The following is a 12961-nucleotide window of genomic DNA, read 5'->3' as shown; positions in this document are numbered from 1 at the left end:
TTATACCTCTTATTTTCTTTCCTGACCTTTAACCAAGGAAGTCTTGTTTTACACGTATTTGAAAAGAATCTAAATTATTAATTCATATTAGCAACTACCATTTAGATGCAAATCTTGTACCAAAATACACAACGCATCGACTGGGACTCATGCCTGTCTAGAAATTCTTTGTTACGTGTCATGGAGTCAGTTAAAATAACACGTTCCTAACGGTTTGCCAACTGGGGTCGATTGGAAAGCATATTCAAGATAATCATTATGTAGACCTAGTTGTTCCTTCGGCTGGTTTTAGTTTTTAATTGATGCGGACATTCCAGTTACTTTTTGATCCAAGTTCTAGTGAGGAGCCGTCACTTTCAATGAATAATTCAAGTCAAAAGTTGTAACAGTTTTACTAAACACGCTACCGACTCATTCCGTGACTAACGTATAAAGGCTATATTTTTTATTCAGATTAAGAAAACATGCGTCGCGTTTTATACCTTGTGTAGCCATGACAGATGTTCGTGATGGGGAAATTCGAAATTAAGCCCTTTTAGTTCATGTTCATGAGGTTTCAAATAAATGAGGTGGGAATTATTTATTCTGAAAGTTCAGTTGAAGCCCGAGTCGTGGGTGCAGGGCGGTATAGGTGTATCAGTTTCCAGAAATATTTCAGGCCATGGGCTCAGTAGGTGCACATAAGTACCTATTGTATAAAAATAAGAGGGTGGTTAAAATTTCTTTATTGTTTGCTAGAATCTCTAGAATTTTTGAGATGATTTATTGATTCCATATTATTTTAGTCATGATGGTAGGTGGTATCTTACCTACATAATATTATTATGCAGGTGCGCCAATGGGCATAATACTCCATGTGTCCAACGGTACCTTTCTATGATGAATCAAAGGTAGGAATGTGCTCGACAAACCGCGAGATTTTTTACAATAAGTAGGTACCGATGTCGTAATTCTATCTGTAGGTTAGTATTACATAAAAATTATCTGTATCAGATAGGTACATAATTAATTTAATTACTTTACTGCCTTTTTTGTTGCTATATCAGCTTATGTAATCATTAGTGTTATTAGTTGTAATTTTAACTATACCAAATTATTGTGGGTTTTATGTCACCTACGTTACATAAAATATCTATATCATGATAAACAAATATTAGGTGGGTGGATTAATTTTCATTGCAAAAACGCGTACAAGTGGGTTGGTACCTACTCCGCAAAGAACTCGCTCCATTCAATAGCAGGTCGTGTTCTTGAACTCCATCAAGCCGATTGTAACCAATTAAGTGTTCATTACACTCAGTTATCACTTTCTCTTATCTGCTGTACAAGGGTAACAAATGAAACGTGGCCTTTATGTAAAAACAATTTATTAAATACTGCATAACTAAAATACTATGTCAGTGCGATGTAAAAATATACTTAACTAAACCAGTAAAAGTGCTCTTACAGGCTAAATATTTACAGAACAAACACTTCTGTCCACCGAGCTGTATCTCGTACAAACACATCGAAAATATACTGTTCTATGGAGAGTGTAAAAGTGACCCATTTATAAATAGTTTTATTGTTCTCTTTACAGCAGCCTACGGCCACCTAGCGATACGTCTAAGTAGACAGAATACAATTTTATACAATACATAAAACATCTTTGTGGTAAAACAGGAGTGGTACTGGGTACTGCAAATTAGCCAAGAGCACATTTGACAAATCGATCGCACATTTATACAATAGACAGGAAATTTCTCGGTGGTTCAATTCTCACGGCACTTGCGTAATTTTCTTCACCCGTTACAGTGTGTTTAAGACTAACTTTCGTAAATATGTATCACACGGTAACAGGTAATAAGAGTTACGTGTACAATAATATTTTAATTTAGTAAAAATAATCAATTTGCCAAAGTGCCATTACTAACTGCTGACTATTTATTTAATTTATTATGCCTTCACAAGAACTATGTTCCATAATACACAGGGTAAATAATTTGCAATCAAACAGATGCACGTTAAAAATACATATCAAAAACACCCTGTGACAGTAATCCAATAAGCATTAATTTAGGTTTAGAACCAAAGTTCTTACACTAGGTACTGGAAGTTACCAGAAATATCACAATCAAGTGGCCTTACATCCTTCTAATCTCTTTTTTCATCTTATGTCTACAGAAAAGTTGTGTCCATTTGACTAGTAGAAACACTTAGTGGTTTATACTCTGGGAACATTCGTGACACTGGACATTACAAGGAGGGATATTCTAACCTAACCTACGTCATTATTTTATTTCCAATAATCTCTTATACTTTGCATATTATAAAATTAGCATTCCATAATTTAATTATTCACCAAATAATTTTACAATCAGTCGATTGGACGTTGACAATCCAACACAGCCAGATACAACGATTATTCAGATCTGCATATCAACATGCCACACATAACTTCCGTGGGATGATTTATTTTACAAACATAATGTTAGCATAAACTCGAAACTATAAAGTCGTGTTTAAAACATTTTTCGTGCACGCGAATACATAACGGCCTCGAATTATGACATTCGAAGCGCGATTCATGTTTATCTTATACATTAGGAAGCAATAATCTTTAATAATAACGTTCCAACGGATCGAAAGGAATCTTCACATTCTCGATAAAAATATATAGCACCTTCGAAATAAATGCTGGTGCTCCATTTATTCCATTATCCAATACGTTTAACAGATAACTAAACATAAAATAACGAATAAGTACTAAACATCTTGATGGAAATTTTATAAAATAAGCAAATTTTAAATTTGCCCAAGGGATTCATTACACCTTTCCTTCTACCTGTTCCCGTATCACGTAGCGTGCCTCGTATGGAAAGAGGCCAATTACACTCTTATAATTCCAGCTGGCGTGTCGTCAGAGTGATAAAATAACCATAAAAGCAACATTTGCAATACTCTTTGAAGTATTTTACTGTCGCGTCCGTCATTTCCGGGAAGTTAACCACACCAATTTTAATATCTTTTAGCAAGTTGACTGTCGATCATAATGTTTTAAACATGTAATAAATTAGAAAACAAAATAAATGTAGTTCTTTACTCGTAATTGTATTTTTTGTTGTGTCAACTAGGAATGAGCCATCGTGTCCCCAAGCCAACTAATCAATTATGAACGAACACGTAAACACATTTTGGCTTGTATTATTTGCCCCAACAGTTGCTTACATTTTCAGTTTCAGAATATCAATGAGTGATATTTTATTTTTATCGCCGGTATTGTAGTTCCAACACGTTCTAAAACCGGTCTCTTATACTCGCTGTATTTTACAATTAAAATCTTGTTTGTGGATATCTACCTATAATTCCAAAATTTAGACATTTACTTTGTGTAGCTACTTTCAAGAAACGCGACAATATTTTAGCCTTGACCTTTTGCGTTTCATTTATTTCTCTATCCATGTATACCTATTGTTTTATGAACAAATAAGCTGCTTATCGCTAATTAAATAATATGAAAATACATATGTAGTTATCGATCTGGCAAAAGTTTGTTAAAACCAATGTGAGTGCTGTCGATGTGAAAACAATTTCACATGTCGTTCATTGTTTAGGTCCTGTACCTAGTCTATTTCGGTATAGTCGTTGCCCACAACAGCTTCCGCCGCCATAAATCTGGGATAACGGGAACAGGGAACACGTCATAACATGTTAATATCCCAAGATTGATAGATAGACATCGCAAGAATTTATGAGAATCTGTTGCCTATGCGTCTCCAAGGATATCAGAAGATTCTGTTCAAGCGAGACACTTTTTATTTAGTTACCAGGTTTTTTGCATTCAATTGAATATTGGACTCTGAGACGTACCAAACGAGCTGAAGTAATCAATGAGATTAACTAGACAAGACTCGACGTGTATTGAGATTAATTACTGTAACAACGAGCAGACTTTTATACAAAACAAACTAAATCGATTTCGTAGCGTGATTTGCTTACCAGAATAATAATATAATTAAAGGCCCAACATACGAGAGTTTCTGGCGATAGACCTTTTAAATGTTCTGCTTATTAAAGTTGTATACCGATTCTAGCTGGTGACGAATAAAAAAAAACTCGCTAGACTGTTTTAATAGACGACTCATTACCATAGCACCTGTACGATAAACTTGATGAAAAAAATGCGATAAAAAAAACTGACATCGTCCTTGGATTCTACGTAAATGCATGACCGCGTGTGAGCCTAATGTTAAAAATACTTCAAAACACCAATTGTTTTAAAGTGTACTAAACTTCGATCTTCTTCTACGTAGTAACAGCATTCAATGGGTATTTACGAGTGTGAAACAGCCACAAAATATGCGATTACTACATTTTTACGAGCTGCTATTATTTTCAAACAATATTTAAGATTTTCTTATACTTAATTCTTCATGGTTTAAAACCATAATGTGAGGTCAGATACGAAAAAAGCGTTCCTAAATCTAAAGCGGACTCAGACTCAGTATCAGACTTGTGATTTACTATACGTGCGTATCGAATTCGGGTACAAATGTACATTTTATAAATGCATGTTCGTTTGTGTTCTAACAAATGATATAACTAAGTTAAGTGTACCGCACGGTCCGTACGGGACGGTCTGCATGTGATCATAAAAGCGAAAATGAATAATATTGATCGGAATCTGAGCGGTGTATCAAGAAACATTCTATAGCTTCTTCATACAGTCGCAGACTACTAATGAACTTATAGCAAAAATAATTACCGTATTCTTGGAAAAAGTGTGAGACTTTGAGGTGGGTCTTAACGCTACGTACGGTTATTCTTATGCTAATCATCACGCGTAACTGCCATAACTCAGACGTTGCAAAGTAAAATACAAATTACTTGATTACAGGCATCTATCTAGCTTGTTGATAACGGTGGTTGAGTACGGGCACTAAAAGCAACAATATGTTAAATTGCTGTGAACAACTGATTCGCATAAAGACAAGGTGTTCAAACAGAGAGTTCTTTTATGTATTTTTTGTTTTGTATTCATACATATTAAAGAAAATTTCCAAGGTCCTCTCATATTTTTGCAACAGAGCGTTCGGACGTAAAATTCGTACTATGTATAGGTAGCTACAGACCGACTCCGTAATTAATTGGACGCCCAGTTGCGTCGTCAACTCGCCGATCACATCCCTATGAAAAATCGATACTTACATAGCAAACATAAAATGTAAATCGAATTACACAATCTTCAAACAAATTTTGGCATTCATTATAAATTAACATAATTAAGAAATATTACTGAACCCAGTCAAAATAACAATCATTTGACATTGAAATCTAGAATATCAAGTAATTCAGATTTTTCTAGATTTAGATAAAAACACGCTAGTCCTCAGACTGGTCTGGCGTCAGACAGGGGAAAGAGGTCGTCGAATCTTAGTCAATATTTAGGTATATGTATTTTGCCCTTGAAAGGACAGCGAGTCCTAAACTCATTGACCGAGAGCATGCACACATGCGTCCCGAAATACATACACATAAAGACTACTTGTTATTACACCAAAATACGAAAACAAACCCTTTAAGTAGCTAGGTAAAGTATCGATTTAGTATATTCGTTGATGACGCAGACGTATTCATTCTACGTATTTTTATCCTCCTGGGTTTATTATGATTCAACGCAGGATCCGCCTAGGCAGGACTTTTAGGTCCGTCTATTTTGGGCAAGGCCACAGTCGAGACGACTACATGTACAACAGGATTCTCACTCGATTCAATTAATCATGTTCGTTATTTATTGCAACACGAATTTATTTAATTATCTGCAGTTTCGGCTACTTATTATATTTTATAATTTTGTGCGTGCATAATTAATTTTGGAAGCACAACCTCTTCACTCTTTCGGTTGGTTTCAAAGACTCGAACAAAAAAATAAAGGGAAATCCTGAGTAAATTTTCGCATTTTCATCTCGTGCGTGACGTCAATGAACATAGCGGGAAAGGCGTTATGTGGCGAGAATTTATTAATACGTACGTACACCACAGTCAGGGGCGATATATCAATAGACCACTTAGCTGTCGAGTTTAGTAAGCTTTAATTATCAGTGCATTGGACCGAGTTATCTCTACAAACTACAGTTACGTCATGTGGAAAACAATATGAGTATTACAGAGTCGACCAAAAGATTGTTATCAGACATTCAGGTCTTTGAAGCTCCAATTACTTTACTTCTTACATAAAACGTTGCGGTGGAAGTACCGCAATATTTAATGTTTATAATAATGCATCCAATGGCTAGTCTGTTACAAAAGGAGTGTTTTCTTTTGCAACTGAAACTACAGGTGAATTGCGAAATGCTTCAAGTACACGGACATGCGCGCATAAGAGAGCCTTTTACAATTAGTGGTTTGAATCTTTGAGCTGTTCTGCTGTTGATCAAGATAATAAAATTTAAAAGTAATGGGCACTACAGTAATTATAAAAGAATACTGTTAACTTCGTTCGAAATAGGGAAGGTAGATATGAGTCATAGTTACATATTGATACTGACTGTTGCTGATATGGACGTCGAAATATTGATTGCAACTTTGCAATTACCGGAAGATTAACTGAGTCAAAGACCGCCCCGCTTCTTAATTTCAAGGTAGCGAACACGTGTCATTGTTAATAGTATTTGCTATTTTACAACTTAGGATTTATCGCAAGAAAAGGCATAAAACTTAACACTTTATAGCTGATGGATATTGTACCTACCCAGATCTGATAACAGAACACAATCAATATGTAACTGCAGTATCGGCATTACTGAGTTTACCATAGCTAACTATCCCTAGCGGCTAGCGGACTAGAATTACTTAACGACTGACGAATACGTTACGTTTTAAAAATAATACATCGTTACTCACCATCTAGATGTCACGGCACAATACTTACTTTCTACTTTCTCTCCTAAAACTGTTGTTTGGTACATAATTATCCCGAGTAAGAGGCACGGAGGGAGGCACCTAGAGCTTTTACTCTAATTTGTGGCAGTCTATTTGTGAGTAGGGAAATTAGTTAGGAGCACATTAATGTATTCCAGTATTATCTTATCGGCTTCCTATGCTCCAGCGCGTCCCCCAAGATAACACGCATCCTTGTCGGCGTACGAGCCGCGCTGCCGCGCTCCCGCACGCTCTACGCCTACCCACACTACCCTAATGGACTGGCTCGAAGCCTTAAAAATGTATAAGAGATTAAAGCTCACTTTTCATTCGTCCACGACGGCATTAAATAATAAATACATTCACACGGCTTGATACGCTACATTTTAGAAATTAGAAGGCCTGACTTGCTACTGCGCCAAAAATAATATTGAATAAGTAACTAATGACGGGATAAAACAATAACGGGAACCATAAACCCTGAGGTAACATAAACAAATAAAAACTTATTTCGGATCTCTCACTACATACACAACATGCAATATTTAAGCGGTATTACACAGCGACCTGCCGCCGACAGACTATACACACAACTATATATTATGTACATGTTAACTACTGCCACAAATAAGTATATTATGTATTATTACGTATAATAAGTAAATAAAGGACACGACAGGGCGGGGATATGTATATAGAAAATAAAAAATAGAGAAATATACAATAAACTCTATTTAAACATGAAATTTATTAAAGATAAAAACATACAATGTTTTGTTTTACACAAAATAAAATACCTGGAGGGTTATTGTCGAGCGCCAGGGCGGCATTAGCGGAGGCGGGGCGCGCCCTGGCGCCCGCGGCAGATATACATAGTGCGACAGGTCCATATATAGTCCAATAATATAATACATTAGCATATGATAAAAGTGTACACATATATGATACTGTCAAGCCAACTAAAACTCACAAAAAAGTCATGTCGCGCTCTCGCGAATATAAAACTATGTTAAATCTTACAAAAATACTTATGTGACTAATTTGAAATGCACATATAGGATCTCGCTTTCCGTCTACAAAAATAATCTGAAATTGGAATGAAAATCTTTCTTAAGCATTCGGCCTGGGAACGATCACAAAAGTTACGGCGTTCACAACGTCCGCACACAATTTAATTATTTCTCTTCTGAGTCTTAAAGCTAACCGATAGAACCTGTCCGTTGAGCGTATATCCATTGAGCGCTTGTATGGCCATAGCGGCCTCGTCATACTCACGCATATTCACAAATGCAAAACCTTTGTTTTTCTTTGTTTCAGGATCTTTGATCACTTTTATGGAATCGATTGCACCATAAGGACCAAAGAGTTGCCATAGAGCCAGCTCCTCAGTGTCCTCACCAATGTTGTATACATACACTGTGGTCTGATGCGGAGTGGGCGCCGCGCCCAGCAGCGGCACGGGGCTGGCCGGCGCCCCCAGTAGCGGCAGCGGCGTGTGGTTGGTGGCCGCCATCGGGTTAAAGCGTTGCTGGCCCTTGTTGATGAACGGCAACGCCTTACCCGGCGATGGCAGCAGCGGTGGAGGCGAGGCTTGCGGGAACCCAGGGGCGAAGGCAGCCGGCCGTGCTCCGAATGCTGCACTCAGGTTGGTGCCGTTAAATGCGGCGGGCGCAGTGCCGTTGAAAACTGCTGTGGCGCCGTTGTAGGCAAGCGGCGCAGCGCCCACTGCGACACGGGGCGTCGGCCGCGGCGCGTTCTTGTTCGCATTTGGTTTGTTCGCGAATTTGACCACTATGGCGCCTGCGGCCGGGATCGGTGACTGTCCGTTCATATGTTTGATTGCCTCCTCAGCCTGAGGCCTTGTCTCGTAACACACGAACCCGATGCCTTGCGAGACCCGACTGTTCGTTATTACACCGAACTGACTGAATAAACTATTGAGGCGCTCTAGCGTCATGTCTGGAGGTAGATTGCTAATGTAAAGGTTAGATTCCGTGTCAGGTTTGTGGCTGACCTTATTTTCGGGGTTCAGTAGTGCGAATGACACTTTCAGGGTCTTTCCTTGCATGAGGAGGCCGTTGAACGCCGCCCGCGCCTTTTCAGCATCCTCATGTTTCTCGTACTCGACGAACCCGTAACCTCGGTTGGCTATTAATTTACAGCTCTCTATCTTGCCCATGGCGGAGAAGAGCGCGTACATCATATCACGCGTCATCAGCTCGGGTATGTAATTGACCATGAGTTTGGTCGGTGACACATTGTTGGCGTCGCCGCCGCCATTCTCCATCTCGTTTTTAATCATTGTTCTTTTACAGTAAAACTACACTACAGAAAACAAAATACTAATAAAAATCACACTATGAACAGTTGTTTACTTCATTTGCGACATGTATAACGAACAAAGAACGAACACAAAAAGTCCCAGTCACACTAAAATGCCACAGCGACGCCGGTTCACAAGTTCATCATCACACGAACGAGTTTGTTTTTGGAATGTTACCAGGTTTTGCCCTTTTTGTTTGGCAAATACGAAATGCAACTAGTTGTTGAATTATTACATTTCACTTCATTTATTTGCGTTATTTGTTCGACTTAACACAATGAATTATTTAATTGGCACGTGTTTGGATATTTGGTTACTGTCAAAATAATTATTTTATAATTTTTTGATCGCGTGGCACATTTTTATTACATTGTCTATGATATAAATTAAAACCGTTATAACCTCTGCACACGTATTTGACTTCCTCAAATATTGCCAAATGGCCTGAATTTTGACTTTAGCAGCTTTTTACATATACAGTCAAGTGGATAAATATCTTTTGAAGCTCTTTGCAAAGAATGAATAAAAACATTTTGTAACACAAGAATACAATATTACTATTTGGGGTTTTCGGTTACTGATAATTTAGCATTTCTCGTGAATATTATGGAATGATTTTTGTTATTTGTAAAGAAAACTTTTCAAAAGGATAAATAGGCAGAATACATGCAGAACACCTAAAATTCTTATTAGTTTATGGTTCCATAAATACATTTCCAGAAACATCCAGAAATATATTTTCAAATTATAGAACTCATGAAATTATACACAAATTAGGATGAAACATTTGATAAAGATCCCGCTTCGTCGAAATTAGCCTAATTAGTAATTTTTTTACAAGGTAATTAGAAATGGTTAATTTAAACTTGTCACACCAATCAGCTGGCTACAGGTTGTTGTGTCAAGTATAAAGTCAACATCAAAGAACAGCTGCATATGACAGGTGTTGTCAAAGTGAACAATTTCGCTTCTGTCATCTGTCAATAGTGTGAATCTGTCAAGAACTCGAATGTAATGAGTGGAGTCTGTGTTTAGATCAGATTTTAATTTAAAATAATTTAATGTTCTGAGTATATCAACATGTTCCTAACAAACATATTGTGCAAGAAGGCGAAGAGCAAGTCTGTTGTGATATTTTTTTGTGATTTTAATTTATAAATGAAATGCATTCAGACAATAATTCCTTTTTGAATTTCCAGGATGATTATGGTTCTGATGGAGAGTGTGGTTTCTGGTCACCAAACTACGAAGATAAGGGAGCGTTTAGCTGACAAATTGGAGTTTATACGCTTCGACCCTTACAGTGAGTATAGATACTTTTTTGTATAACCTCAAATCACTTCAAATTGGATGACCATGAAGAAGTGTAAAACTGTGAGGTAAAAAAGCCCTCTAAGGACATACTGACAGGCGTACTGAAGGATGTCTATCCATAAGGAGGGCAGCCAACATGATTAAAAGCAAGGAGCCACTGATGCCTGGTCATTTTAATTGTACTAACAAATGACTTTAGAATCGCCGTATAGTCCTCTGGTTAATAATCAATATAATGAGAGTAATGCTAATATTTCTGAATTGAATTGTGTACTTCTGTCATAAAAAAAAACTAATATTTAATTTATGTTGTTAATCTTATTGATTTAAAGATTGTGGGACTCTATCCTTGATTTCAATTACTATTCATCTAGTAAAAAAATATTTTAGTCGACTCTTTCTAACATCTATGATACCGAAATTGCTTATCAGCTTTTGGCAAGACTTTACTTACTTCTTTAACATGGTTCTCATAACATCACTCTCGGTGCCTAACACATCATGATCATCGTCATCATTATCTGCCTGTTACCGTCCACTGCTGGACATAGGCCTCTCTATGAATTGAAATCTAGAATATCAAGTAATTCAGATTTTTCTAGATTTAGATAAAAACACGCCAGTCCTCAGACTGGTCTGGCGTCAGACAGGGAAAAGAGGTCGTCGAATCTTAGTCAATATTTAGGTATATGTATTTTGCCCTTGAAAGGACAGCGAGTCCTAAACTCATTGACCGAGAGTATGCACACATGCGTCCCGAAATACATACACATAAAGACTACTTGTTATTACACCAAAATACGAAAACAAACCCTTTAAGTAGCTAGGCAAAGTATCGATTTAGTATATTCGTTGATGACGCAGACGTATTCATTCTACGTATTTTTATCCTCCTGGGTTTATTATGATTCAACGCAGGATCCGCCTAGGCAGGACTTTTAGGTCCGTCTATTTTGGGCAAGGCCACAGTCGAGACGTCTACATGTACGACAGGATTCTCATTCGATTCAATTAATCATGTTCGTTATTTATTGCAACACGAATCTATTTAATTATCTGCAGTTTCGGATACTTATTATATTTTATAATTTTGTGCGTGCATAATTAATTTTGGAAGCACAACTTACACTCTTTCGGTTGGTTTCAAAGACTCAAACAAAAAAATAAAGGGAAAGCCTGAGTAAATTTTCGCATTTTCATCTCGTGCGTGACGTCAATGAACATAGCGGGAAAGGCGTTATGTGGCGAGAATTTATTAATACGTACGTACACCACAGTCAGGGGCGATATATCAATAGACCACTTAGCTGTCGAGTTTAGTAAGCTTTAATTATCAGTGCATTGGACCGAGTTATCTCTACAAACTACAGTTACGTCATGTGGAAAACAATATGAGTATTACAGAGTCGACCAAAAGATTGTTATCAGACATTCAGGTCTTTGAAGCTCCAATTACTTTACTTCTTACATAAAACGTTGCGGTGGAAGTACCGCAATATTTAATGTTTATAATAATGCATCCAATGGCTAGTCTGTTACAAAAGGAGTGTTTTCTTTTGCAACTGAAACTACAGGTGAATTGCGAAATGCTTCAAGTACACGGACATGCGCGCATAAGAGAGCCTTTTACAATTAGTGGTTTGAATCTTTGAGCTGTTCTGCTGTTGATCAAGATAATAAAATTTAAAAGTAATGGGCACTACAGTAATTATAAAAGAATACTGTTAACTTCGTTCGAAATAGGGAAGGTAGATATGAGTCATAGTTACATATTGATACTGACTGTTGCTGATATGGACGTCGAAATATTGATTGCAACTTTGCAATTACCGGAAGATTAACTGAGTCAGAGACCGCCCCGCTTCTTAATTCCAAGGTAGCGAACACGTGTCATAGTTAATAGTATTTGCTATTTTTACAACTTAGGATTTATCGCAAGAAAAGGCATAAAACTTAACACTTTATAGCTGATGGATATTGTACCTACCCAGATCTGATAACAGAACACAATCAATATGTAACTGCAGTATCGGCATTACTGAGTTTACCATAGCTAACTATCCCTAGCGGCTAGCGGACTAGAATTACTTAACGACTGACGAATACGTTACGTTTTAAAAATAATACATCGTTACTCACCATCTAGATGTCACGGCACAATACTTACTTTCTACTTTCTCTCCTAAAACTGTAGTTTGGTACATAATTATCCCGAGTAAGAGGCACGGAGGGAGGCACCTAGAGCTTTTACTCTAATTTGTGGCAGTCTATTTGTGAGTAGGGAAATTAGTTAGGAGCACATTAATGTATTCCAGTATTATCTTATCGGCTTCCTATGCTCCAGCGCGTCCCCCAAGATAACACGCATCCTTGTCGGCGTACGAGCCGCGCTGCCGCGCTCCCGCGCGCTCTACGCCTACCCAC

General features: G+C 37.4%; 1 protein-coding gene across 1 annotated transcript; it reads right to left on the bottom strand.

The window, feature by feature from the left end:
- Positions 1 to 7629: 7629 nt before the first annotated feature.
- Positions 7630 to 9580, bottom strand: LOC118267447 (ELAV-like protein 1). The gene has a single exon (XM_035581445.2). The coding sequence runs from the start codon at positions 9200 to 9202 to the stop codon at positions 8072 to 8074; it is 1131 nt and encodes a 376-aa protein (XP_035437338.1). The 5' UTR covers positions 9203 to 9580; the 3' UTR covers positions 7630 to 8071.
- Positions 9581 to 12961: the final 3381 nt, after the last annotated feature.

This window comes from Spodoptera frugiperda, chromosome 6, assembly GCF_023101765.2.
Source record: "Spodoptera frugiperda isolate SF20-4 chromosome 6, AGI-APGP_CSIRO_Sfru_2.0, whole genome shotgun sequence".
NCBI lineage: Eukaryota > Metazoa > Arthropoda > Insecta > Lepidoptera > Noctuidae > Spodoptera > Spodoptera frugiperda.
The sequence above is the reverse complement of the archived record's forward strand: the minus strand, read 5'-3'. Positions and strand labels throughout refer to the sequence as shown.

Bases quoted from the DNA above. Each gene is read 5' to 3' on its own strand.
- LOC118267447 (XM_035581445.2), bottom strand. From the start codon at position 9,202: ATGATTAAAAACGAGATGGAGAATGGCGGCGGCGACGCCAACAATGTG.